We start from the raw sequence: 27,304 nt of genomic DNA, 5'->3' as shown, positions 1-27,304 counted from the left end.
GAGCAGCTGGCTGGAGAGGTGGAGAGGCACTGGGCAAGGGTGTTGCCATCCACAGGTTCCCAGGTGCAGGCAGACCCCAGACACACAGCTCCTCACCATCCTGCCCAGCACTCACCCTCCTGCCACCCAAACCAGATGGACTAAAGCTGCGCCTTCTTCAAGCCTTGCAGTTCACACCTGGCAAGTGTAGACCAAACGCCCTGCCAGGTACCACTGTACCTGCTGGCAAGGAGCTGGGGAGCTGGAATCAGTCTCTATAAAATAGAAGCATTTAAATCCTTGGTGTTTATTCCAGCACCAACTGGCTGCAGCTTTGGTTCTAACCGCCATTTCTCCTGGTGGATGGTTTCCAGGGATAACCTGCAACCCAGGAGGTGCACCTCCATCAACAGAGCTCTTCCCTGCTCCCCTGGGAAGATGCATCCTGTTGCGACTCCAGATAGGGACAAGGATGAGATGGAAATACACATGGAACAACAATGCCTCCTGCCAGATGCAGCAGCTTCTCTGAGGGAAAGCACGTGTTTGCAATCCCAGTGAAGTTGCCCAGAAACCAGGCAAGGAAAATGATGTAACGAGGCACTCCAGTTGTCCAAAAGTGAATCACAGCCTCCACGACAGCCCCCCCACTCCTTTTGCTGACTAATACCTGACAGGACGGGCCCCTGGGAGGAACAATACAGGAGAGCCCTTTAAGTGGTGCCTGGCTCCCTATCAAAACCACACAGAGGCTGTCTGGGACCTCCATCATGGGGAATTCCCCTTCTCCATGCCTAAAAGTAAGCTCAGCTGGGCCAGGCTTCCTGCATTTGGGGATTGCAGCCACAGAGCTCCCGCTCTGAAGGGCTCTCACTCCCCCCAAGCCCCTCCAGGAGCCAGCCCGGTGAGTAGAGCGATCACTTTTTCGGCGAGAGAGTGCCTGGGATGGAGTGAGGGGGAAGGCAGGCAGCTTTTGGGGTGCTGCAAAACCAAACCAGCCCTTTTGCTCCTCACAGAAATAAGCAAGGTTTGGTTATTTCATGCAGGCTGAAGCATTAACTTATAAACAAGGTGTTTTCTTGTTCTGTGGGATTGCATTTAGCTTTGAAGACAGGTTTTCTGAGGGTTTACAGAACAGCAGTGGGCCTCTCATTTGGGTAAAACAAGATTTTCAGGGAACAAAAGGGAAGATGTTGAGCATGTGGGAGGTCCTGCTGTCTCATCCCCAGCTGAGATTTCAGACATGAGCACAAAGAGCATGTTGGGGTCCCAGAAATGTTGAGATCTCATAGCCCAGCCAGGCTTCCAGGGTGACATCCCGCTGGCAGTGAAAGGTAATCAGGAAAAGGAGTTTGTGGGGTTTCAATTTTTACAACCCAAGACATGAAATCCCCAAGAAATGGTGGAGCTGTATGAATACACCTGAGTAAGAAACCACAACTGGGGCAGCTGGAAACAGCTCAGTCTCTGGTGAAGGACCTGGGTGAACCCAGCAGCAGGTCTCCTAAGGAGGACATGTCCCATAAAACAGGCAGAGAGCAGCACGGCTGCTTACAGCAGGATTTCTTTGTTCCTGGTTTGCTGCTTTAATTCATACATGTGTTTACTAAAAACCCACCACCTTGCTCGTGGCAAAACCAGCAGAAGAAAATCAGGTAGTTGTAGAGTGAGTCCAAAGAGCGGAGGGAAACCAGGTGTTCCCTGGGCTTGTTGTTGCTCTGGCTGATTTTGGTGGCTCATGACGGCGCAATTCCAGCAGCACAGAGGAAAAGGATCCCTGGAACATATGCTCCAGTTAGAGGGCGGAATCGCCTCGTTTAACACTAACTCGGAGGCTCTGTGGGGAATTCTCCCTGCCTCAGAGGAAAGTCAGCCTCAGCCGGCCGGCAGCACCAGCACCCGCCTTGAAGGGGCCGAGGCCAGCAGAGCGGCTGAGCACGGCCTCCCCTCAGCCATCGCTCCTCCACACCAGGGGTACCCGGGCAGCCCCCTCGGCCCCGCCATTTTGTGTCTGCACAAGCCGGGGGAGCTGCTGCAGGGCTCAGCCTCGCCGCTCCCCTACAAGCGGAACCTCCCGCACGAGGAAAGCGCAGGCCGGCTGCTGCCACCCCTCAGAACCGCACTAACCCGGGCGGGACCCCCGTGCAGCCCCAGGGACCCCACAGGAGACACTGACACTGACAACAGCTCCGCCATGACGAGCGGCTTCCTCAACACTCCCTGCCCTCCCCTTTATACCCCCCGCCGCGCGCCGATTGGCTGCGCCGCCTGTCCGTCAGGCTGGGAATTTCCCGGGGGCGGAGCCAGCCCCGGTGCTGGTGGCGGAGCTGAGGGACCCGAGCGAGACCCCGACCCGATCCCGATCCCCATCCCGGCAGCGGCCCCGCCGCGGGCCGCACGGCAGGTGAGCTCGGAGCGCTGCGGGGCCCTGCCGCGCCCGCGGACGGGAGCCCTGCCCGGGACACCGGGGTCTTACCGGGCACTGGGGTCGCGCCGCCCCAGCCAAGGGGCCCGGGCCGGGGGAACTGGCGGGATCGGGGCTGCGCGTTGCCCGTATCTGGCCGGTTCCCGGGCTCTCGGGCTGCTCGGGCGGTCGGGGTGAGACCCCGTAGGGGGCCGGGGCCGCGCCGTTCCCCGGGGATTTGCCCCGGGGCCTCCCGGTGTCGCGGGCGCTGGCGATAGTCGTGCCATGCCTCAGTTTCCCCTCTCCCGGGCAGGGCGGAGGCTGCCGCTGCCACCCGCGGGGGACAGGCGGGGTGCGGGGTGTCTGTGCTCCCGGCGGTGCCCGCGGGGAGAGGAGGAGGCTCGGCGGGGAGCAGGGTGGGGGTCCCGCAGCCCCCCGGGCGGTGCTGGTGCCCCGGGGCGGCCCCGCACTGCTGCCGTGCCCGGCCGCGCTCCTCCCTCGCCCCGCCTTGCACAACCCCGGCGTTTCCCCGGGCCCACGCATCTGCCTCCCGACCATCCCTGCTCTGCGATCCCCCCGGGCAATGCTGCTGCGTGAGTCCTCTCCGGGGGGCTGCGGCGGCGATGACCAAAAGGACCCTCCTGTCCATGCTGTTTTCCTTTCTCTTTGACTTTTTCATCCTGGTCTAGCGGTGTGTGTCTGTATCATATGTTGGTCTAGAGGCTGGAATAGCTGGAGCAGGGATGGCAGCATCGTCCTCTTTTGGGAGGGAGGCACAGCTTGCCTCTTCCTGTCGCCTCCCTCAATTCCATAAGACCCCCACGGAGGGCAGAGAGAAAACAATAAAAAAGATGCTGCCTGTCACTGCTGCTTATGGGTGAGAATAGCTCCAGGTGAGACTCATGGGGATCTGCATCCTCTTGGAGATCCAGCTCTCCTGGCACACAGGTTCCCTCCTGTATCAAGAAGTCAGATGCAGCCTTTTCCCTTGACCTGGTTATTCCCATCTATTGGGTGGGTTATTCCCATCAGTGGGTGCATTATTCCCACCACTTGGGAGAGCGAGAGCTGTTCTGCTGCCACAAGCTGTGCACATTTTGGAGTGCATATTTCATGGAGAGCACTGTCAGCTGAAGCCTTCTGGAGACTGGACTTCAGGCACTGGGATGAGTTCTGGAGACAGGAAGGCTCCAGCCAGTCATGTCCTTGAGAGCAGTCTCTGTGGCGAGGTGGAGTAAGCAAGAAGAAAACAGGGGAGGCTTTTTGCTGCCTTTGGCATCGTTCCTGGCTCTGCAAGTAATCCCACGACGCCCTTTCGGCCCGACCTACGCCAAGCAGATCTATTTAGCACAGGGCTGTGGGTTGTTGCTTGCCAGCAGCTGGTACAGAACTCTCGTGGGTGGAGGAAACTGAACCATATACTCTTGTGGCATTGCAGATTTTGTTTTAAAGCAGCAATCCTTACACTTTGGGTGGCACTTCGCTGGTGTCGTTTTCTGGTGCCACTGTGTGCTACCACTTGGTCGTTGCCGGCTGAAGCACACCAAGTTGGACAGGAGTGGCTTGGAACTAGGAAAAGGCTACAAGGAAAGGGGTGGCTGTGCTTTGCTGTGCTTTGGAGTGCTGTGACAAGCAGCCATGATGCTGCTGAGCTCTGCAGGGAGAAGTGGAGCAGGCAGGATGAGCCAGATGTCTTTGCAGCAGAAGATGGGGTCTTGCATAAATTCCCCACCCTGTGCTGCCAGGAGAGCACCACCACCACGCCTGGCTGCATGTCCTGCTTGCACTGAACCTTAGGCTCATACTGAGGAATATACTGCAGCTGTGTGTGGTTACCTGTGTTTGTAAACCTGGCTGACCCAGGGAAATGCTTTATTTTCTTTGTGAGCAGCCTTATCAGAAGCAGTTTGTTTTGTGAAGCCTCTGCAGGAGGTGGGTTTTTGAGGCAAGAGTGGGATTTTTGGCTAGGGAACATCTATAATACCTGCTGTGTTTTTGGGTAGGGCTCTTGCCTTTCCCACCCTCTCTTTGTGGCTCAACTGGCTGGAAAGGAAGACACTGCAAGTGGAGGTTCAGAGCTTTCTCATTGGAGCCTGAGCCTTGCAATGCCTGCTTTCCTCTTCTTTTGTTGCTCACAGCCCAGTGGACTGCAGTGCCCAAAAAGTCTTATTGCCGCCTCCTAAAGCCAACTCTACTTTTGCTTTCCTGCAAATGAGACCACTTCAGCAGCCCAGGAATGGTTGTCCGTGGTCTGGGGAGCTGCTGGAGCCCTGTAGAAGAAAACCAGTCTGGAGGCTACAGTATTTTGCTGATTTCCAGTAAAATGCTCGAACAAACAAAAAAAATCCTTTCATAATGTCTATCTGAGTGGCTTTTGCTTTCCTTCTGAGGAGGCATGCTGGGGACCCAGCAGCCCCAGTCATGGGAAAATTATGCTGGCAGCCTGCAGGGATTTGCTTTCACCTCCTGTGATCCTGGTGCGGAGGAGGCTTCCTGTGAATACTGTGTGCTGGAGTAAGGAAAACCCCCTTCTCCTTAGGGCTGGGCCATCACAGGATGGGAACTGAAGGCCTACCAAGCCTGCAGCTATGGGAGGCTGCTCCCCACCCTGGGGTCACTGCCCAAAGCAAACCCCCAGCAGTGCCAGCCCCCTCCTGCACAAGATTCACATCCTGAGCCTTGGTATCTTCAGTGTTCAGTAATTTTTAAGTAGGAATCACATCCTTCTGCCACTTCTGCGTGGCTGATAAAGTGATGGCTGTGGCAGTGGTGCGTATCATCCTGGGTGACAGCAGTGACAGCTCCAGCTCACTCCCAAGCCACAGCACAGCTATTTAAACACCACTCTGGTTTCATCTTTGCCCGTGAGTCTCCCCTGCCCACTCACACTCTCGTTCTCTACTTTTGCTGAGTTGCCATAAAAATTTACTACCTAAAGGTCTTGGTATCCTACATAGAACCAGCAGCACCCACGGGTGCTGGTCTGGCAGTCTCTGCCAGCGGCTGGGCATGGAGCCAGTGAGCTACAGCCAGGCAGCCACTGTCCATGCCTGGCCCTCAGCCCCCAGGGCTGTGAAATACTGTCAGGTTACCTTAGGAACTGTTGACTGGCTGAGAGGGAAGTGTTTTTTGGTGGTTTAGTGGTTTCTGCTGGAGTTTGTGGTAGTCATGTTTGCGTATCTAACCACCGTTAGGTGCTGGTCTGTGGTCCCCTCTCTCCTCCCCTTGTGTTTCTGTTGAAGTGAGATTTTTCACTGTGAATCTCACCTGTCAGAACTTCTAAGGGGAAAAAAACAAAACAAAGACTGGGATCAGTGACTTGGTCTCTGGTCCCCAGGCTGACATCTCTGTTCCAGCAGCTGCTTGCAGAAATTGGACTGTGCCTCCACTCCAGGAGAACCCACCCTGTCCCCACCAATGGCCTCAAATGCTGTGGAAACCCCTCCCTCTTTCTGGCTATTGTTTGCTGCTGAATTTGTGGCTGGTCTGTGCTTCCGTCAGCTGGAGATAGTCCAGTTCCTCTCCCCAGCTGCTGTTTGAAAACAACTCCTGTGGTCCCTTTGCTGCAATCTCCCTGGTAAAGTACAGACCTTGAGTAGAAAAGTCCTTGGTAAAATCTTGAGAACAGGGAATGTCAGAGACTTTCAGTGGCTCCTCTGGCTGGAAGAATATGGGATCACTGTGAGTGAGCTCTATTGTTTGGCAGGGTGGTCGGTGCAGCTGGATTGTGTTTGACGGATTCCTGAAAGGATGTTCAGGGGCTGGTGACCTCCCACATATGCTGTGGGGCAAGGCAGAAAACCTCCAGTTTTGGGGTCTAGAGTGTAAGAGAATGGGGGCTGGTTTTTCAGGCTGCTGTCAAGCCACATGGGGAAACGGTAACACAGGAGAGGGCAGCTCTTCCCTCTTCTTCCTCTTCCTACTTTCCCTGACACACACCTGGGCTTGTCCCGGTGCAGGACAGGAATGCCCTGCAAGAGGGTCACTGCGGGGTGGGCTTGGTACCCAGCTCCTCCCACAGAGCAGGAGAGTGGTGAGACATTCTCCATGCATCTCCCAGAAGCAGAGTGCTGCTGAGGCCAAGCCTAATTCCCTGCCGCTGAGGCAGGTGTTAATTGCTGCTTCAGTTGTGGATGCTGCCAGGTGGCAGTTGTCATCTGGAAAGTCCCTGCCTCTCCCTGGTGGGCAGGTAATCCAAACTGGAGATCAGCCTGGATCACTCATGGCATGTGATCTGGTTAGTCTGAGGTTGAGACAGTTTCAGGTACAAGCTACCCCGTTCCCCTTTCTAAATGCCTCCTCTTAGTCCCCTCCTGCTCACCAGCTGTCTTGGCTGGGGAAAGAGCACTTCAGGGTGCTCCTGTTGTGCCCCCAGGCAGCACCCCAGCTCCAGCTGGCACCAGGACCTTCTCAGCTGCTGCTCTGCTCCATGTTACAACAAGCTGGCATCAGGGGGAATAGTTCTGATAAGTTGTGCTGTGATTCACAGCAGCTGCTTTATCCCCTCAGGACATGGGTGAGACCTGGAGCCAGGATCCTGCCCAGCTGTCCCCAGGCCAGGCTTCAGCAAGGGGGAGGCTTTAGGCCACCTGCAAGAGCAAGTAATTGGAAAGGCAAATAGTGTACTGCTTGTGGGAGTTTTGTCTTCTTGGACATTGCTCCCAGCCCAGCACATGCCCAGAGGTTTCCTGTGTCCAATTCAGGAAGCTGTGCTGCTAGCAGCCAGTTTTTCTGGCTGAGATGAAGGGCAGAGTGGGTCCCTACCTGGCTCCTGGAGCTCATCCCGCAATATTGCCCAAACATCCCCCCCGCTGCTGGTTAAGGGTTTTGGAGTTGCAGACACTGCCCCTCCCCAAACAGTCCCTCACAAGTCTTTATGCACCCCAGAAATACCATATGTTGAGCAGTCTGCCCTGGTGACAGTGCCCAGGTTTGGGCTGGAGTGGGTGGATGCTCCTGGGCTGGGTCTCCATCCCTCCTGGGATGCAGCAGTCAGGGGTTGCAGCCCTCTCTGTGACTCCAGTGTCCTGCATGGGTGAGAGCCAGCCCCGAGTGGGGCTGCTGGTGATGCCTCCTCGTGTGACAGTTCTCATGGCCATGAGTCACCCCGACACATTCACCCCAAGCAGCTCTGGAGGGGGAAGTGCCTTCACCTGGCTCACTTGTTGGCTGGCTGGTGAGCAGTGAGGCACCGGCACAGCACCTCAGACCCTCGTGTGGTTGGGACCAGGGGACCCATCTGGAGCCAGAGGAAGGTGACACCGTGCTCCTTTGCCTTGCAGGGATGCCTGGCTGGGAGGTAGGCGACTGAGCAGCAAGCATGGAAGGGAGAGGACCCTACCATATCTATGACCCCGGTGGGGGCTTGGAGGAGAATGGATCCACAGCCTTGGAGCGGCTGGTGGAGGAGAACACCCGGCTGAAGGAGAAGATGCAAGGGATCAAATCTATTGGTAACTGCTGGTGCCAGGGGGATGAGATTTGCCTTTGGGGCAGCCCAGCCTGTGCCCACCAAGACAGGGTTTTCTTGCTCCTTTGAGGAAGGATGTTGGTAGAAGCTGGGGGTCTTGGCACTGGGGCAGCAGCAAAGCTCTCCCTGTCCTGGAGGGTTGAGCAGGGTGTCTGAGCTTTTTCACATGTCAATGCAGAGGGAGCAAGAATTTTGCCAGATTTCTGGGGTGTTTTATGGTGGAATAAATGGCTGGAAAGAAAAGACAAGTGCTGGAGCAAGGACAGTTCCTTGGGGTTCACAGGTGCTGGGATCTGTTCTGCTTTTGATGAAAATCCCCACCTCCTGCAAGCCCTGTTGGGTCAGGGGCTTTTCCCAGGTGTTTCTCAAGGAACCTGATGTTGAGTACTCCCTGCGGCAACAGGAACATGCCAATGTTGAAATGTTCCAGCTGAATTGTGCCACCCTCTTTCTTCTCCTTGTCAGCCTTCCCCCGCTCCCACCCCCAGTTTTGCTTTCTGTCTCGTGACCCAGCTTCCTCCTTTGAGTCCCGCTTCTGCAGCCGAATTTCCACCTGCCTCGTGATTCCTGTTGTGTTGTCATGCCCTTACCTGGGACTGGGACCTGCTGGTGTGACAGTAGCCACCTCCCATCAGGGGAGGATTGCATTGCCCGTGCCAGACCCCAAAATGGGAAGGCTGGACCTCTGAGTCCATCACTCAGGCTTAAATTTGTCCCTTCTGGGAAGCAGAAGAGACGTCTGAGAGCCTCAGTGCTGCCCTTGTGTTTCCTGTAACGAATCCTCCGTGTGTCAGCATGAGGATCTCTGAAACCAGTGAGCTGCTGATCCAGCTTTGCCATTGGATTTATCCCAGAATAGTTGTTTCCAGATGAAGAAGGACTATTTTGGGCACTGCTCCACTCAGACAGGGTTTTTGGTGCTGGTGGATGGGGCTACTGCAGGACAGGTCCCCAGGGAAGGAGGCTGAACATCCTTCTGTTGCCTACAACAGGAGAGCTTTTGGAGGAGTCCCAGGTTGAGGCATCCAAGCTGCGACAGAAGGCAGAGGACCTTGTGAAGGACAACAAAATGCTGATTGGATCACCTTCCTTGGAGGACTTGGTGGAAAGCGGAGGTAGGAGATGTGAGGCTCGTGGGAGAGGAATAACCTGATGGCTTGGAATCCTGAGCTTGGGGGAAGGGAAAGGCTGTGCAAGAGACTTTAATGAAGGTCCCTTGCGGCCATGTTGTCTCTGGAGTGTATCAAACCACTGCCATTCTCCCATGTAGAAAGAGGTTTCTGTCTCATCCCCATAGCTGGGGTAGAAGTCATCCATCAGACCTTGCAGGGTTCTGCTGTCTGCATCCCTGTGTCAGGTGGAGAGATGCCCTGCTCTCCAAAAGGCTCATGGCTGCATCCTCTCCCCTCTCTGCAGCCGTCGGCCCTGATCCCAGCTTCACACAAGCAGCCCCAGGCAGCACACAGCCGGACATGGAACCACGGAAATCACCTCCAAGTGTGAGTCTGCTGAATGTGGAAGCTGGTGCTGGCATGGCTGGAGAGGGAGGGACTCTCCATCTAATTAAAGCAAAAGAGGTCAGCCTTTAGCCTCTAGAAACAGGGATAAACCTCAAAGGAGAGGTCAGCTCCCTTGCTGTACTCGTGGTCTCTCTCTTAACGTGGTGGGCATCCTGGGCTGCCATTCCCTGGGGAGCCCTGACCTGGCTGCCTCCCCTTGCAGGGATGCTCCTCGGAGTTTGAGATCGTTGCCATGGAAGGGCAGGGGTTTCCTCAGGAGGGCAGGAGAGTGGTGAGTGGCCCTGGTGCCTGTGGGATTTGGTGTTCGCAGGTGGGGAGTTGAGCTGGTTGGTGTTGAGGGTTTGGGGGTGTGCAGGGCTGCAGTGCTGTGCCCAGGCAGGCACAGGGAGTGCCGGCAGAGCCATGTCAAGGCAGCCCTTGGGCAAACCACACAGGAGGGATAAACTGGACAAGAGCCTGGCTGGGCCTGGGGAAGGAGCCAGTGAAGCAGCCCCAGCCAGATGGGGACACTGATGTCTGCAGATGCCACACAACAGTGACAGGAAGAGCTGTGACCACCCAAGTAGCTGTCAGTGATGCTCTGATGTTCAGCTGGTGCTGAACACACTGGGTGGGAGGACCAGTCCTGCAAGCCCCGTCATTGCTGACAGGGTCTGTCCTAGCCAAAGCACCTCTGTGTGCTCCATGTGCTGCCACCTGAATGTCCCCTGGCTGTCATTGCCCCATCCTGTCCTGCTTTGATTTTTTGTATGCTGGAAGGGAAGAGAGAAAGGATGGGGAACCCAAGGGGAGTGAACATCAGCTGGCACCACATGGTACTAGTAAGAGAACATGCTCTAATTGCACATCCCTATTTGCATTGGCTAGAGAGGCTCTAGGAAGGGTTGAGTCTCGCTGGACCCTCCTGGGGTACAGCCATGGGGTGATGGAGAATGGAGTGGGATTTGCTTGGCCATCAACTGCTGGTTCCTGAGTCAAGTCCAAGTCCTGTGCTCACATCCGGATTCTCCCAGCTTGGGTTCTCACTGCCTCCCTTGCCAGTGGACATGGGTGGGAGGAACTGGATGTTCTGTGCCCTACACACACCCTCTCACAGCAGGCTTGGGGCTGTAAACCCTGGGGTCAGGGTGCTGGGGACACACTGGGCTGCCTGGTGGTGCAACCTGGGGCATTCCCACAGGCAGCAGGTGAGTCAGCTGGGAGCGGATTAGGCGTAGGTGTGCCAGCACATCCCGAGCTCCTCCCAGCAGTGCCATGTGTGGCAGCTGGGTTCGGTTGTGCCAGCAGCATCTCCCAGGCTATGGAGGGGTTAAACAGTCACACTAGAGGAGCACAAACCTCCTGGGGACACCCCTATTCGTGGGCAGGATACGCCCTGACACTGGTGGGTGTGCCCTGACCTGGGCTTTCCCAGCCAGTGTTTAAATCCCGTGAGTCACCCTCTTGGCTGTCACCTGTCAAAGGGCTGAGGTTCCTGGTGCCTGGTGTGCCACAGCAGCAGGGGAACACAGAAGGAGGACAGGTGGAAGGAGAAGATGGGGATTGGGGTAAGACCAGCACCCCTTCCCGCACAGATCAGGGTGTACGTAGAGAGGACAGTCTCAAGAGATGGATTTGCAGTCTTGGTGCTGATGGGGAGAGCTCGAGTGGAGAAGAGACCAAGGGTGGAGATACCTCTGTTGCTGTCAGCGATCTGAGGGTGTGTTCTGCTCAGACTACCAAGGGGCTAGGAATCCATGGGCTGCTGCCATAATGTCCCACTCCACCTGGGGACTTGGTGTGCTATTTCCAGCAGCTGGGAATCAGACCTTTATCAACCTGAGACAGTTTTTCATCATACTGAGGGCTGCTGCAGAGTGTCTTGGTGGCTGGCCCAGCTCACCACCACAGCCATGAATGGGACATGAGGCTGATCTGCCCCAAGAGGGAACTTTGCAATGCTCCTTGAACTGGTCTGACCTCCCTTAATCCCCTCCCCATTCCCAGGACTTGGAGCAGCCACCAAACGAGGATGCCAACCTGCTGCCCCAGCTGCAGCAGCTGGAGAACACACTGAGTGGCTGTGCTAAGGAGGCCAGCAAGGACCAGGTCTTCGTGCGCATGGGCTACATGGCCTCTGAGCTCAAGCGCTTGGCCTCCAAGGTGCACAAGAATGAGCAGAGAACATCATTCCTGCAGGTGAGCAAGGGCTGGCTTGGCTCTTCATGGGGCTTTTCCCCCTTTCGTTTTTCCCACCAAACCTCTCCTGTCCATCCTGAGGTGGACACCTACCTCCTTAGCATGGCTTGGTGGGAGGTGGGTGGCCGAGGACTGGCCATGGTCCTCATGCTGCCAGTGTTCACCCTCCAGACACTGTGTGAGACGCTGCACAGCGAGAACAAGGAGCTGCGCACCAAGCTGGAGCATGACCTGGAGCAGAGAAACCAGGCTCTGGAGAAGCTCAGGTGAGGCTGGGCCATGTGGAGGGGGACAGGGCAACTCTGGGAGCTTCTTCCTGCTGACCAATCCCTCCCTGCCCACAGGTGTGAGAACCAGGAGCTCCGGAGGATGGTGACACTGAGCAGCCAGGACAGCGGGAAGAGGGAAGCCGCTGAGCAGCAGCAGGTGAGGAGGCAGCATCTCCTTGGAGAGGGCTGGGAAGGAGGCAGGGAGCCCGCTGACACATCAGCAAAGGTGGCCTCATTTCAATCAAGCCCCCAGTTTGTCCCAGTATGACCAGCAGGACTTCTCAGGGTCTCAGAGGGATGGGGGAGGCAGTGGGAGGGGAACTGGCTCGAGTTTAGCCGGCCTTGGGCACAGCCTCCACAAAAGCCCTGAGGGTCCCCCCCGTGCGCGTCCAGCAGAGCGGGGCCATGGTGGAGAAGGCGCCGGGCAGAGAAGAGCTGGAGGCCAAGGAAAAGAAGGTGAAGATCCTGGAGCACCAGCGCAGGGAGGTGAGGACCAGGCTGGGAGGGAGGCACCACTAAGGAGGCGGGGAGTGGGCAGAGCGGGCACAGGGCTGGGATGGCACCTAGAGACTGGGGCAAGGCTTGAGAGCTGCAGGAGCTGAGCTCACTGCTGGAGCTGAGATCTCCATCCAGCTGGTCCCCAAAGTGCTTTCATGACAGGAGTCTGCTGGGGACCACCACAGCTGGTTCGGAGCAGGATTTGGGCTCCTGTTCAGCCATCCCTCTCTCCCTGCAGCTGCTGGAGGTGAATAAACAATGGGATCAGCATTTCCGCTCCATGAAGCAGAAGTACGAGCAGAAGGTAGGGCTGGGTGCTCAGGGCTGGGTGCTTGGGGGGGCACATTTCTGCTGGGTGCTGACTGTGGGAACTTGGAGGAAACAGTGTAGGGAGGTTTGGGGGCTGCCTGCACCTCCTTTCCCCCCAGTGTGGGTCCTTCCACACCAACGTCCCCACTCCCCCCTTGCAGGTCACAGACCTACACCAGGAGCTAGCTGAAGCCCGCAGAGCAGTGACCGAGCTGGAGTCGGAGCGGGAGCAAAAGCAACGGGATTTTGACCGAAAGCTGCTCCTGGCCAAGTCCCGGATCGAAACAGAGGAGGTGACTCCCTTGGGAAGGGTGGCAGGGAGCTGCCAGCCAGCTGCCTGCCCTGGCTGATCTCCCCCCACCCTGGATCCTGCAGGCAGAGAAGGAGAGGCTGGCCATGGAGGTGAGGGACCTGCAACAGAGGATGCGGTTCCTGCAGGAGCAGCTGGCTCCGGTCACCAGGCAGCGGGAATACCAGGAAAAGGAGATCCAGAGGCTGAACAAGGTAGGGGCCAGGGCACAGCCCTGTGGTTAGCACAGGTCTTTCCCGTGAGAACACCCTTCTGTGTTTTATAAAAAAAGATAAAGTTTGGATGTTTTGAAACAGTGTCTCGAGATTTGGACAGTTCAGGCTTGGCCAATCAGGCCTAGGGGGAGGTTTCTGACTGACCAATCTGGGCGACCTCTGAAAAGTCTATATATATTGAAATCAAAATAATAAGTTTTTTCTTTCTTGTCACACTGAGAACTCGGGTCTTTTTCTCTGCTAGCAGCTCAACAGCGACACAGCCACTCGCTGCAAAATGTCTTTTATGTTCTCCAGTCTCTTCACCTCTCTCAAATCCAAAACTGACCCTGCTAACCCTCTCTTGCCCAGGCAGAGGCTTGTATCAGATGAGGCCCACCACATCCCTCTGGGCTCCCAGGAAGGGGGGTTCAAGGAGAGTCTGTTGCCCCTCTTGCTTCTGCCCACTTATACCCGCTTCCCATGTTGGGCACATGCCCGTGGTCCTCCAGAGACATCCTGGGCATGCAACTTGCTCTGATCCTGCTCCTTCCTCTTCCTCTCTAGGCACTAGAAGAGGCCCTGAACGTCCAGGCCTCTCCACCACCCATCTTTGCTATGGAGCCAGCTGTGAAGTTGCCACAGCAGGAGCTGCTGACCCAGAACGAGCTACTCAAGCAGCAGGTAGGGCAGGACACAGAGCCACTAGGGGCAGGAAGGTAATACGTGTCCTGGACCTCCACAGCATAGAGCTCTGTATGCTAGGAGCAGCCCAATAACTGGGCAGGCCAGTACTGGGGTGGAGGGGACTGGGGACTGAGCTCAGCATCCTCCAGGCATTCATCTGGAAGGACCACAGCCATGAGCTATCATGCCAGCCCAAATGTCTGGAGCTTGGTGTAGCTGGTGGAGTCAAGGATGGCAGCACAGTGATGGGGTTGTTTAGGGGAGATGTCTGCTCTCAGCCAGGTGCACACACATTCTTCCTTCCTGCCAGGTGAAAATTTTTGAGGAAGACTTCCAGCGGGAGCGGAGTGACAGGGAGAGAATGAATGAGGAGAAGGAAGAGCTGAAGCAGCAGCTGGAAAAGCTGCAGAAGCAGTTGGTCCTTTCCAACAACCAGGTGAGCAGCACTGGGTGCCACCAGCAGCACTCTGGGAGTCCCATGTCAACGCCCATGTGTCTCAGAAATGCTTGTCCCCACTGTCACTGTCCCTGTACATACCTAAGAGTAGGGGCTGAAGGAGGACAGGAAGGCCAGAGAGGTGTTTTTTCTGCTGCTTGTCACTGACAGAGCAGCTCCTTTCACTCATCTCCTCTGTCTGCACCTCTTCTGGGGGTCTCATGGGGCAAAACTGGTGCAGGCATCCCCTCAGCAAACCTCACCCCACAGAGATGGGGGATGGCAGGGTGGATTCTGCACTAACCCCCATTACTCCCAGCTGCGAGCCTCCAAGGATGACTGCCAGAGGGAGAAGGAAGAAAAAGAGAAGCTGAAGAAGCTGCTGAAACAGCACAAACAGGTAGGGATGGGAGGAAACCCTCCTTGGGCAGAGAGGTTGGGGACTGCAGGCCTGGCATCTCTTAGCCAGGTGGTGGGTGGGGGTGGGGGTGGTGGTGGGCTACCCTTGGGATGTCTCCAGCATCTGTCCTGGCTCCTTGCAGGCTTCTGGAGAGAGGCTGCACCCCGAGCCAGGGCCAGGGCCGCTGGGCCCAGCCTGCCCCATGTACCAGTACCAGTACAGTCCCCCCATGGCTCACCCCATGTACCACGGCTACGACGAGTGGCAGCAGATCCGATACCCGCCAGCCATGCCGGGCGAGCACACACAAGGACAGAACTTCCACCATTTTCCCCCGGTAAGACTCTACCTGTGCCAGCAGGAGGGGGAGCAGAGGGTCACATGGGGGCAGGCCTGGGGCTCGCTGCTCTCCAGGGCCACCGAGTCACAGAGCAGGGAGCTGAGCACATGTGTCTTGTTGGCATGTGATTGCTCAGCCCCCTTCCTCCCACTCCTTCTCCTCCTCACACCCTGGCAATCAATCGCAGAGCGCGGCCTCAGGATTCACATCCCAGGTAATTCTCTGTCTCTGTTCTATCTTATCCTGCAGCCCGAGTACCCCTGGCGCCCGCCCTGTGCCATGACTCGCAGCCAGAATGCCCAACCAGTGGCCGGGGTGAAACCAGTCCCCAAGGACTTGGGTAAGGCTCAGACCCTCCCTGATGGGGGTGCCCCTGTCCTTCACCCCGAGATTTTAGTCACTTGGCTGAACACATGGGGGAGGGATGGGGCACAGTTTTCCAGGCAGTGGCCATTTCTCCTCAGCCCCCACCTCTCATCAGCTGAGGGGATGATTATTCCATGGGGTTGGTCCCTGCTGCATTCCCACCAGCGTCCCCATAGCACCTAAAGTCAGGCTGAGCCCCTAAGGCTCATGGGGTTATGGCAGTTGGGATAACAACCATGCCATAGCTGGCAGCCCTCCTGTGGGGCTTGTGTGAGAGTGAAGAGCTGTGCTTATGCTGTGCCACCCCTCTTTTGTGTCTCAGAACAGGCAGGTCCCGGATTACCCTAACACCAAGGACCGGCCACGCTCCGACACCAGTGGAAGAGGAGTAGGGTGTGTGTGTGTGCCCGTGTGTGTGTGTCCAGGAGCTTCCTCCAGCTGCTGATGCCTGTGCAAGGACATGTGCTGCACGTGGGGGCTCGGCAGCGCCTTCCCCCAAGGAAATCATGAAGGAGGGACTAAAGGTGCCATTGCGGTGGCAGCCAGCACAGGGTCAGTCCCCTGCAGCCATCCCCTTCCCCACGAGGAGCCAGGCCTGGCATCACTGTAGACCCAAGCCAGTTCTTCAGGGAAGAGGAGCCAGTGTTTCCCAGGAGCTGCCCCAATGCAGAGCCCCTGGAGGAGTGGATAAAGGCAGGGACTCTCCCAGCAGTGGGAGACCCCACACTCGCAGGCAGGTGCTGGCCGCAGCCATGGCCCGGCCTGAGGGTGGTTGGTGTCTTTGTATTTATTTAAGGACTGAAGTGTGGCTGAGTCTCTCTGGTTTTGTCCTGAAAGCTGCTTCCTGTGGGGCAGCCTCTGCGTGGGGACGGGGAGGGATACCAGGGCTGTTGGTCCCCATGTGCTTGGGTATAGGCAGAGGAATAGAGCCAAGTGCAAGGGGATCCCAACCCCTGCTTGGGCACCCCAGGATCTGTTGCCCCAAGTGCATGCCCCCCACCTTCCTCTGTGCTGAGATCAACCCCTCGCCCTCCCCTCTCCTGCCCCCCACCTCTGCCAGGACAGGAAAGCCCTTGCTGTCCCCTCTGCTTTTCCATGCAGCAGTGGCCTTGGGGACAGTCTTTGACATTGCACACAGCAAATCTTGCTCCACAAAATAGGTCTGGAGGTGAAAAAACAAACACAGCCCAGTTTCTGTAAGCATGGCTGTCACACGTGTGACAGCAGGAGGCAGAGGACCCCAGTATGCTCCTCACTGGAGATTATCCTTGGTCCTGCCCCCAGCACCTTTTGCCCACCTGTGCTCTGCACTCACTCCCCATCCTGTCCCCAAATGCTGGGCTGTGATGATAAGTCCATGTTTGCAGTTACTGTGGAAAAATCGAGTTTCTCAAGTTAGGAGCTGCTACCCCCAGGCTGGCCACTGCACCTCCCACTCTTCCCTCCCTACACCTGGCCAATAAGTGGGGCTGCACATTTGCAGAGCCTTTATTTGGTGTTTCTATGGCAGGGGGCGAGGGGCTGGCCAGCCCCGACTGGGAGGTCAGCACATCTGTGTGCCAGGACCACGGGCAGCCTGAATGCACTGAAGAGCTGCTCCATGCTCGGCACGATCAGGCCAGGCCCGCCCCCACCAGGGGCTTTCGGGCCAAGCCTTCATGGAGATGTGGTCTCCTGCTCTGGGGACAGCCAGCCCCTGCATCTTCCCACTGCCTGGGATGGTGGAGTGAAGGGTGCAAGCTGGAGGCCGGGAGATGTCACCACCAGGAGTGGAGGTGGGACAGAGGGAGATTGGAAGTGTCCCACTGCCATCGCTCAGGTCTCTGCCACGACATTGCCCAGCCCAGCATCCTGACTGGGAGGTGCCAGAGACAGGAGCAATGGAGGGGACAGCGCATGAATCCTGCTGCTGGGGAACATCCTGGGAGGGAATGGAATGGGAAGCAGCCAGGGGGGATGCTGGCCCTCACGCCAGCAGCCCCGGATTCTACTGGTCCTGCTATTCATCAGGGTTTAGCTCCTGCTGCTGCCGCCGCCTCAGGTAGGTCACGATGTCATTCTTCACAACAGAGATAGTGGTGCGATGGTACCAGCGCATGATCGGCACACCCTCGGGGCTCACCAGGAACTTCTCGAAGTTCCACCTGATGTCGTGGTTCCGCATAGGCTCCCAGAAGAGCCTGTTGTTGGGGTTCCCAAACTCCTCTGCCGCCGGGGGACAGGAGTTCTGTAATGGGGAGCCAGTGCATCACAGCCTTGCCTCTCTGAAAAGCAAGCTGGGTGTGTCCCACTCACTCTCCCCTTGCCACAGCACCCACCTTCAGGAAGGTGAAGATCTTCTGCTCCTTGGCCCCGTTCACATCCCCTTTCTGGAACAGCTGGAAGTTGGGAACAAAGCCACCTCCTGGCCGGACATACCTGCAAGGGGAGGGGGGGCAGGATGTTTACAATGGACAGCTCTGGGTGCTTGCCACAGGGGTGGTGACAGGACCCCAAACCCCTTGTTTGGGGGCCACAGCCCAGCAGGAGCTGCAACCTATGCTTCCAGCGCCCAGCTGGGACCCCAGCAGAGCCAAGGGGACCAGGTGTCCCACAGCCCCCACCACAGTACTCACTTGAGCGCAGGGAGGATCTCTGAGTTCTGACCGGGTTCCTGCTTCCCAAATTGGTTGGAAGGGAAGCCAAGGACCACGATCCCCTGGTTTCTCAGCTCATCTTGTAGTGCATTCAGTTCTGCATGCAAGGAGAGTCAGGGGTGGGTTAGCAGGGGACTGAGCACACCTCCACAGCTGCACTTAGCCCCTGGGACCATCCCAGTCAGGCCGGGCTCTGGGGAGCAGGTATTATCCCTTCCCTCAGCTCTGCAAAGCAGAATGGACCGTGGAGATGTGTGAAAGGCTGCACTCCTGGGTGATGCTGCCCATTCCTGGTCCCTGCCCTGACCCCGAAGTGTCCATACCCCACGGGACCCTTACCAACATACTGCAGGGTCAGGCCTCAGTATGTGGCTACGTTGACGAAGAGTACAGTCTTCCCCTTGTACCTCTCAAAGGGGATATACTCGTCCCCATCGAGGCTCAGGGCCCCGTAGCTGTAGATGGTGTCGTTCACTGTGTGGTAGCAGTCCACCTGTGGGGTGAGGAGCATCCCATAGAGCAGGCTGGGGGCTGCCAACCACTCCCCTCCCCAGCCCCATGGCCAGCAGACCAGTAGGGCCAGCCCTGGTGCTGGCTGTGGGGATGGCTGCCAGTGCTGTGTCCCCTGCCCTGAATGCCTCTGGCAGCAGCCAGGCTCCAGCATGCCAAGGTCGCCGTGGTGGGATAGGCTGACTGGGGCATGTGGGTACACATGGGTCTGGCTGCACCTGGGGGAATGTTTGCAGAACAGAGAGCAACAGGAAGGCGAGAGGCTGCAAAACAGCTGGAGCATAGGGGGAGGCCAGCACCAGAATCCTGGGCTATGGGCAAGTGAGCAGGACCCACCACCCCCCGGAACTCCTGGGGGACAGGGACAGCGCAGGGTGTTCAGGGTGGGACGGGGAACGGGCTGGGAAGGGTTGGGCTGGAGCAGCCCCTGCATCCGGAGCTGCAGGGGTTAACCCAGGGGAGCCCATCTCCTGTCCCCACCAGGGTACCCAGGCTTGGCCAAGTGCCACCCAGGGGCTATTTTGGGACCTGGCAAGAGGTGAAGTCACAGGGCTTGCGTTTGAGGAGTGAAGGCTCTGTGGGACTGTGGGGTCCCGGTGGTCAGCTGGGGGTGTGACAGTCACCCCTGCCCACTGCGCTGTGGGACATGGTGGCTTCTGCACCTTCCGAACATGGAGGAACCCCCCCGGACATTGCATGGAAAAAAATCCCCGTACTCTGCCCCTGGGGAGGTCACTTGGGGGGACACATGGCTCTGTACCCCTCTGTCCCCAACCCCAGGACAGCGATTCTTAGCCCTTGGCAAGAACTAACTCAGAAAATCCTCCCGTGACCAGGCACCGGGATTGTAGGGGGAAGGAGGGGGAATTACAAGGCCACCGTGCCCCACTCCTGCCCCGGGAAGTCCTGCAGAGAGCCTTGGGAACAGGCGCGTCCCTAGGGTGCCACACACGACCTAAACCCCCCTGAACGCCCCGAGGGAGTGTCCCACTCCTCTTACCTTCTCCCTCTGCTCACTTCTCCCCAGCTGGACGAGTCCAGCCAAGAAAAAGGGCAGAATCCAGTTGCTGCGGGAGCAGCCCCCCATGGCTGGGCGCGGGGTGCGGGGTGCCAGCACCCCCCTAACTGCCCGGGGCGACCGGCGGGGACAAGCGCCGCTGTCGCCTGCTGTCACCTCCGAGCCCGGCGGCCGAGAAATAGCTGCGGGGCTGCGAGGGGGGAGCCAATGGCCGGGGGGGGGCCGGGCCGGGGCCGCGTTAACCGTGTGGGCTCTGGGACGGACACACGGCCACACGGACGGACACCGCCCTGGGGTGGCACAACGGCCTGGCGGGGACCCGGCGCACCCACGGGGACAAGGGGCAGCGGCATGTGCCGGGGGTTTATGCAACGTGTTACCCGAGCCGGGATTAAACCCGCAAGGTGGGGGTAGAGGTATCGGGGGAAGGGGGAAAAAAGGTGCCGGGGCATGGAGAGGGGTCAGGAAGGGAGAGGGGACAGAGGGAGAGGTGTTGCAGGGGAGATGTGCACCATCCTGCTCAGGCCACCCAGCCAGGGTGACATCTCTCCCCCCAAGTGGGGTGCTGGCACCCGAGGAGCAGGGACCAAACCCCCCAGCAGCAGCCTCGGAGAGGCCGGGCTGGGGTTCGGTGGGTGTTCCCCCAAAGGCTGCGCTGGCAGGGCTGGGGAGGGTTGATCTCAATCCTCTCCTTTGTGCCCGGTAAATGAAGGTGCTGCTAGGAGCAGCTCTGGAGGAGGATCCCTCCTGCCAGGGGCTGTTCTGCAGCTCGTGGGCTGTGGCTCCATGGTGACCCTGCTGGGGTCAAGGGCAGGGCACTGCTGTCCCTTAGCCCTTGGTGTCCCCAGGGGCAGGAGTTTCCAGGGTCCTGTTTGCTTAACCAAGGAATGTGAACATTTACCCTGGGTTGTCTCCAAGGAAAATATCCGTGGTGAGGTGTAAATTCCCTGAAATCCTCCAACAAAATTGTTGAATGGGAGAATTAACTGGCTGGAGGGAAACTGCAGGAGTTGTGGTTTCGGGGGGAGGCTGGCCTGGGGTGGAGGACAGGATGGGGTGGCAGTGAGTGAGCCCTGGGGGGACCATGAGTGCCAGCGTGAAGTTTGGCTTTACTAGAAAGCACGGTCAGCCATGCCACGATGCTGTCACTGAGCCAGCTGCTGGAGACACCACCAAGGAAGGGGGAGCGTGGCAATGGGTTAAGAGGAAGCTGGGAGCAATCTCCCAATCTTTGTTCTTCCTCAGAAGGAACACCATGTCCTGGGAAAGGCTGATGTTGTGAGGCTCCAACTGCAGCCTCAGCTGGTGTGGGAGGGCTGGGGGCTGGATACATCTCCCACGCACACAGAGAACCCATGGAGCAGGGGAGCTGCAGGTCACTGGCAGCATTTCCCAAAGCTTTAAACCTGCACTGCTACTGGAGAAGTGGCTTTGCCCTGCCCTGGCATGGGTCCCCAAGCTGTGTGGAGTGTCCCCCCAGGTCCAGGCAAAGCCCCAGGATGCTCAGATACACTGTCTGGGGACTACACAGAGTCCATCACAACATGCCAAGAGCCAGGCTGGCCACAGGGGTGCTCAGGTCGACTCTCATGGATGTGGTTGTGGGTGGAGCAAGGTGGCTCCTTGCCAAAATCTGTAGGAGTCAACATCCGGGGTTTGACCCTGCCCACCTACTTCCCAGGCTCTGGGGAGATTTGGGGCCGTGGGGCTGCAGCTCCTCTCCAGCACACTGCTTGCACCTCCCTGCATCCTGCAGCCAACAGGGACAAGAGTGTGCCCAGTGCTGTACTCCCCGGCACACCTCACACTGCTGACCCTGAACAGGGCTTGAGCCAGCTCCTGCAACAGGGCTGGGACAGACCAGGGGAACTGCTCAGGGCTCCACCAAGACTGTGCTGCTCCATCCTGCAGAATTGGGGTCCCCCACCCCAAAAGGCAGGCAGGCAGGCAAAGGGTGGGCTGACCCTCGCACGAACCTTCCTGCTCGGTTGTTTTTCCACCAGAGCAGAGCTGGAGCCAGCCCCCGCCTGCTGCAGATGTTTGGCAGGAGCCCAGGGCGGGAGGCCAGGAGCTTCCAGTCCCTCGGCCGCCATGCTGCTGCTGCCACCAGCCTCCCCAGCTGTCCCCTGAGCCATGTGCTGGGGCTGCAGAGACCTTGTGCCAGGCTGCAGGGCCACAGCTGAGCACAGGGAATGTGAGAGCACAGGGCACCATGTAGTGCTGCCGGCTGGGCTTGTCCCAGAGCTGACCGAGGAGTTTTTCATGCACAGGGATAGGGATGGTGCCAGCAGTGTGGCAGGATGGTGGTGGGGAGCTCAGGCAGCAGCAGGCAGCATTGCCCTGGCTAGCAGCAGTGCAGCTTCTCTCTGGCCTGGCATCAATCCCAGGGCAATCTCTGAACCTTTGTTCTAAGTGAGCAATGGGAAGCAAAAGCAAAACAAGTTCTGCCAGGCAAGAGGCCCCTGCTCTTTGAGCTCCTGGCTTCCCCAGGCTTGCAGCCCGCAGCTCGTCCAGTCCTCACTGCCCTGCCCCAGCCTGTGTGCTCCCACACACTGCCCTGGTTCAGCAGCAGCTTCCCTGCTGGGCATGGTGCCCTGCACCCATTAGAGTGGGGGTCCCCCTTCCCGAGCGCCCCTCAGCCCCCAGGATATGGCCGTGGGTGCTGCCCTGTCCAGGATTGCCATCCCTTCCTTTTCCACGGGAAGATTCGCACCCTGCAGAAATGCCCTGGCCCGTTGTCCCCTCTTCCACCTGCAAAGGGACACTGTCCAGAGGCAAGGTGAGAGCCAGAATCCCGCATCCCCTTCTCCCTGCTGGGGCTGTCCCATCTGCCTCCCCCAGCAGCAGCCCTCATGGGTCAGCAGCCACCTCCTGCCACACGCCAGCACTTCAGGGAAGCATCCCAGTGGATGCTGAATCACTTCAGCAGCCACATCACCCTGCCTGCTACAGCGTCACCGGAGCAGGACCTGCTTCTCAACAGAAAGGCATTTTTCCTTGGCAAAACTCCATGCAAACACTGCCTCCAAACTCCAGCAATGTTCTGGCACTGCAGCCAGGGCCACAGGGGGATTTGCTTATCTTGCTCCATCCTGGAGGAGGAATTTCCAATTCAACAGTGTTGGAAGTTCAGTCTAAATCCATTCTCCCCCATCTTAATGCTTTAAAAAATGTCCTGACTTCTCCCCGCTTTACCCCTGCTGCCATTTTGCTGTGTGTTTATTGTTGTTACAAGCAAACCCGTCTTTCCAAGGCCTTTCCTGGAAATGTTTGCCACAGATTTGAAACTTCCCAGAAAGCTCATAACCAAGAAAGGAAGCCTTTCACTTCCCTTGGCTGCTCTTGACAAGGGGCACGCAGAGGTGGGAACAGCCATGGTGTATGGTTACATGGACAGGGAGGAGATGTTCCATGCTTTTCCTCATGTTTTGCTACAAACCAGGCTTCCTTCCCAAACCACTCCAATGTTTGTGGCTTCTTCCCTATTCCTCTCATAGCAAAGCTTCTCAGCTCCTATTCCTGTTGTCACTGGCCACCCCCACAAGTGTCTCCAGGGAAGAGATTCTGGAGTGGAGCATGGGGGAGAGCAGAGCCAGGGCTGCTCCCACCCTGCACATCTGTAATGTCCTCCAGCTGTGGCTGCACCACGCCAGCAAGGGAGGAAGAAAAACAGGAAAATAACTCTGGTTATTTGCCTCAAACTCTGCAACTCAAGAGGGGAAGAGAGAGTTGACAGCTTGAAACAGAATTTTTTTCTGGGCTGGGCAAGAAATACACGTCCACTCCCTCCCAGCACCACTGCAGCCCATGGCTCCAGCACAGGCATTTTTTGCTCCTCAGGGTCTGCATCCCTGAGCTAGGCTCCCTCCCTGAGGTGGGGGGTGTTTGCCCAAGGTCTTGCTTCTCTAGGAACCTCTTGGCCCTCTGGCCCCAACACTCAATGCAAACCCAATGCTATTTGCTGTGGATCAAGCCACACAGGGATGGTACACAGGGTTTCCAACACTGCAGGGTTGCTCTTTCCAGCACAGAAAATGGGATTTAAACAATTCCCACCAGCATCACCATAGTGTTTCCTCACATCCCTGCCTGATTCATGTTAATTTTGTGACCTTTCTTGCTGTGAGTCACCAAGATGCTGTTTCAGCCCCAGGGCTCTGACCTGGCACGAGGCTGGTGTGAGGGAAGTAATGCTGGTCACCCAAGTGGGAGAAAAACAACCACAACCACTGTCAGAAAGTCCTGAGGGATCCCTCCCACCCACTGTCTGACAACCGTGTCCAGATTGAGGTTTGCCCTCCCAGAGCATGGGGCCAGGCTGGCAGTGAGCTTCCTGCAGGGCTGTGACTGTTGGGCCCCAAAGCCTGACAGAACCCCAGGGACCTTGAGGCAAGGGAGTGCAGGAGGTCACAGCAGGGAGGGTTTCTGGAGAGGCTGCAAAGTATCTCAGATCCTGCACAGCCAGACACACCCGTAGTGTGAACAGAGCTGCACGACGCACTCACATGAAGGATAAAGTCCATTTATTTCATAACAGAGGGCAATGCAAGAGCTTACATGGTCCCTTGCCACTGGCTGGGCACAAACCTGCTCCTCCTGCTTTACCTGCCCAGGTAAGTGGCGTACAGAGCCCCCAACAGGGCTGGTGTGCTGGGCAAACAGTGTGGGCTCTCACTATCAGGAGCAGGGAGCACAGCCAACATGCAGACAGGAGGGCTGGCAGGAGCTGCACACACTCCTCTGCCCCGCAAGATTCAGAAGAACCAAGAGCCCCATAGGATTTTCCTGCAATTTCAGCAGATAATGGATAGAGGAGAAGCAGGTGCCAGCTGCACGTCTGCACGGGCTCTGTCACTGATGCTTTTAGCTGCGTGCTAAATGCCCAACCAGAAGCCACATCCATCTTACTTTGACCCTTTTTTCCCCAACCACCTTGACAACTGGGACTCCAAAGAAGAAACAACTTTGCCAGGCATTTCCACCCTTGCTGCTTGCCTGGGAGGAGATGGTGTCACCAGTGAAGGTGAGACCAGCCTGCCTCCCTCACAGGAGCAAGCTGTTTCCAGCTGGACATGTCCACAAAGTCACACCTCTCCAGCTGCTGCCCGTGCTGTTGTTTCCCCCAGAGTCCCTGCGAGCTCAGTGGGCAAAATGAGCAGTGGGTTCACCCAGTGAGAGCCAGGTACAGGGGCAGATGTCTGGGTGCTGGCTCACCCTGGCTCCTGCCCGTCCCTCCAGCTCTCAGGGTGCCCCATCGAGGTCCCTGGCACAGTGTCCCACGGCTGTAGCCCCCTGCCCAGCCAGCCAGCCAGCCTCACACGATGCCGTTGCGCGTGGGGTGTGTTCGTATTCGGTAGATGATGACGGCAGTGGCCGGGCACAGCACCAGCGCCGTCATGATGAGGATGGTGGCCAGGATGATCAAGACGATGACCCAGATGTCCAGGATGTGCTTGGGGAGGTCGGCAGGACCTGTGAGGTTAGGGGGGTCCATCCTGCAAGGGAGAGGCAGAGGGGTGGTGGGGCAGCCCCCTCCATCCCTCCCATAGCCAGAACCACCTCCTGCCCCGCCACCGCTGCTCTCTCCAGGGACACCCCTCTGGCCAGGTCCAGCTTTCACCTTCGGCTCCTTTGAGAGCCTTTGGTAAAGGCTCCTTCAATTAGCCCCAGGATTTATAGCATGCATTGAATGCGCTGGATAAAAGCCCAGAGGAAAACTTCCCTATTAATTGCTACCGTTTGTTAGAGGAGCTGATAAAGCAAAGCCACAGCCGAGCATCCCACTGGTCAGTCACGCGTGGGTCATCGCGTGGGGAAAGTGCGGTCAGGTCAGCCAGGTGCCCTCCTCGCTTCTGGGGAGCCTCGTGTGCGTGTCCCCCGCACCCGAACCTCGTGCTAAATCACGGAGTTATCCATCAGCCGAAGGGGGCGGAGGGGCCAGGGAATGGGGACCGCGGCTGTGACCCCGTCGGGCACCCCGGGGGTGGGGGACACGATGCCGTGGGGGAGACGCGCCAGCTGCCTGCGCCCTGCCCGTGCCCTGCCCGTCCTACCTGCCCTGCCCGTGCCCTGAGTGCCCTGCGTGCCCTGCCTGTGCCCTGCCTTGCCCGTGCCCTTCCTGTCCTGCCTGCCCGCATCCCCTTACCTGCGGCGCTGCCCGGCTCCAGCTCCAGCCGCCGCTCCAGCTTCAGCTCCAGCTCCGGCTAGAAGCGACAGCAGCGGCGAATCCCGCCCGGAGAGAAAGACTCCCGCCGGGCGAAAAAGACTCCGCCTGGCCCCGCCCGGCCCGGCCCGGCCCGCGGGGGACGGCAGGGGAGGAGAAGAAGGGGAAGGGGATAGAAGGAAGGGGAAGGGAGGAGAGGCAAGGCACGGCAGGATGTTTTTTCCACACCAGGATAAAATATGAACACACTCCGTCTCATTCCGCCCAGAATGGGGTTCCACCGGGGGAGACCATCTGGAGCTGAACCCGAAGGTGACAGGGAGGGAGCGTGGGGGCATTTCACTTCATAGCCCTTAACAAAGGGTCATCTCCTGCCCTGTCCCACTCCTGCCCCAGTAGGGCTCACAGGCACCCATTTGCCCCCGAGGCCCAGGGCAAGAACACCCAGAGCCTCCAAAACCACCCCGCAGTGAGGTGTCCGCACTCTCCAGGGATTCGGGCAGGGTGATTTACAGAGAAATGGGCAGAGAGCAATGCCAGGAAGGGGATAGACCTGAGCCCGCCAGCTGGGAACAGCGTTTATGCTGCCCAGTGGAATATTCCACTCCATTGGTGATGCTGAATGGCAAAAGCAGGGTGGGATGCTCTGATTTTCCTTCTGGGACGCAAGCTCAGTGTCACTCTCAGTGAAATCCACACACTGCACCTTTCATTCCTGCATTTTCCCAGGGAAACCTCTTGGATTTCTGGTGGTGGAAACCACAATACATGCTCTGGCTGGAGAAGTGCACAGGCAACCTCCTCCCTGCCTTCCCAGCAGTGCTCCTCTCCAGCTGCTGCCCTCGGATAAAAACCACATGGGACTTTTATCACTAGCAGCAGCAGATCCTCGTGGACAGGGGTTTCCTGTGGAGCTGCAAGCGGCAGGCAGATGGGAGGGACTGACTCCAGGCTCTGTGTGGGGATGGGCACTGGGGTGAGGATGGAGGATACATGCCACCAGCCAGGCTGGGAACAGTGCTTGGTTGGGGTGTCCAGCAGCAAACTGGGGGTGGTTTGCTGAGGCAAGCTCTGTTCTCTGAGCACACAGCGCAGCATCCACAGACCTCGTGCTTTACTGCTGATACAATGGCATGAGAATGTTCGTTCTTGTCAGGATCCTGTCTTAGCGGACACGAGACTGAAGAGAAACCACCTTTGGGGTGTGAAAAATTCCTCCCATCTGCTCTGCTCCGGTGCGACCCACCTGGAGCTGTGTCCAGCTCTGGGGCCACAGTGTAAGAAGGACATGGAGCTGCTGGAGTGACTCCAGAGGAGGCCGTGGAGATCCTTCAGGGCTGAGCCTCTCTGCTCTGGAGACACGCTGGGAAAGCTGCGGTTCATCAGGGGGAAGGCAAGGCTCTGGGGAGACCTTAGAGCCCCTTCTAGTGCCAAACGGGGCTCCAGAGCTGGAGAGGAGCTGTAGTGACAAGACAAAGGGGAATGGTTTCCCACTGCCAGGGGGCGGGGACAGATGGGATACTGGGAAGAAATCCTCCCCTGTGAGGGTGGTAAGACACTGGCATAGACAATCTGTGTCTGCCCCACTCCTGGCAGCGTCGAGGGCCAGGCCGGACG

The 27,304-nt window shown here is 57.9% G+C and overlaps 3 protein-coding genes and 1 long non-coding RNA gene across 10 annotated transcripts; 1 reads left to right on the top strand and 3 right to left on the bottom strand.

Annotated features, from left to right (window-relative positions):
- Positions 1-759: 759 nt before the first annotated feature.
- Positions 760-16,168, top strand: TNIP1 (TNFAIP3 interacting protein 1). Of its 5 annotated transcripts, none has more exons than XM_085073739.1 (18): positions 760-883; positions 7,666-7,836; positions 8,846-8,968; positions 9,270-9,352; positions 9,576-9,644; positions 11,360-11,551; positions 11,723-11,817; positions 11,896-11,977; positions 12,214-12,306; positions 12,557-12,622; positions 12,789-12,920; positions 13,003-13,131; positions 13,699-13,815; positions 14,129-14,254; positions 14,574-14,654; positions 14,797-14,991; positions 15,244-15,334; positions 15,683-16,168. In XM_085073739.1, exons 2-18 carry the CDS (start codon positions 7,704-7,706, stop codon positions 15,706-15,708), a joined length of 1,833 nt encoding a protein of 610 aa, XP_084929865.1. In that variant the 5' UTR covers positions 760-883; positions 7,666-7,703; the 3' UTR covers positions 15,709-16,168. The 5 variants fall into 5 exon arrangements, with proteins under 5 accessions (XP_084929865.1, XP_084929866.1, XP_084929864.1 ...); XM_085073740.1 differs by lacking the exon at positions 760-883 and adding an exon at positions 2,262-2,383 and having other exon boundaries at positions 12,217-12,306; XM_085073738.1 differs by lacking the exon at positions 760-883 and adding an exon at positions 2,262-2,383.
- Positions 1,323-2,216, bottom strand: LOC146431278 (uncharacterized). Its single transcript, XR_014854919.1, has 2 exons — positions 2,107-2,216; positions 1,323-1,756 (listed from the first exon to the last, which is right to left on the bottom strand). It is a non-coding gene; the product is annotated as an uncharacterized LOC146431278 (long non-coding RNA).
- A 662-nt stretch (positions 16,169-16,830) lies between the features above and the next one.
- Positions 16,831-19,701, bottom strand: GPX3 (glutathione peroxidase 3). The gene is made up of 5 exons (XM_085073747.1): positions 19,507-19,701; positions 18,336-18,489; positions 17,976-18,093; positions 17,679-17,778; positions 16,831-17,587 (listed from the first exon to the last, which is right to left on the bottom strand). Exons 1-5 carry the CDS (start codon positions 19,591-19,593, stop codon positions 17,360-17,362), a joined length of 687 nt encoding a protein of 228 aa, XP_084929873.1. The 5' UTR covers positions 19,594-19,701; the 3' UTR covers positions 16,831-17,359.
- Positions 19,702-24,030: 4,329 nt separating this feature from the next.
- Positions 24,031-26,456, bottom strand: SMIM3 (small integral membrane protein 3). Of its 3 annotated transcripts, XM_085073753.1 has the most exons (3): positions 25,757-26,456; positions 25,670-25,703; positions 24,031-25,019 (listed from the first exon to the last, which is right to left on the bottom strand). In XM_085073753.1, exons 1-3 carry the CDS (start codon positions 25,944-25,946, stop codon positions 24,839-24,841), a joined length of 405 nt encoding a protein of 134 aa, XP_084929879.1. In that variant the 5' UTR covers positions 25,947-26,456; the 3' UTR covers positions 24,031-24,838. The 3 variants fall into 3 exon arrangements, with proteins under 3 accessions (XP_084929879.1, XP_084929877.1, XP_084929878.1); XM_085073751.1 differs by having other exon boundaries at positions 25,670-26,456; XM_085073752.1 differs by lacking the exons at positions 25,670-25,703; positions 25,757-26,456 and adding an exon at positions 25,320-25,613.
- Between the last annotated feature and the right edge of the window lie 848 nt (positions 26,457-27,304).

Source organism: Lichenostomus cassidix, chromosome 13, assembly GCF_008360975.1.
Source record: "Lichenostomus cassidix isolate B80296 chromosome 13, HeHo_3.0, whole genome shotgun sequence".
NCBI classification, from domain to species: Eukaryota; Metazoa; Chordata; class Aves; order Passeriformes; family Meliphagidae; genus Lichenostomus; species Lichenostomus cassidix.
This window is presented reverse-complemented; position numbering and strand designations above follow the sequence as displayed.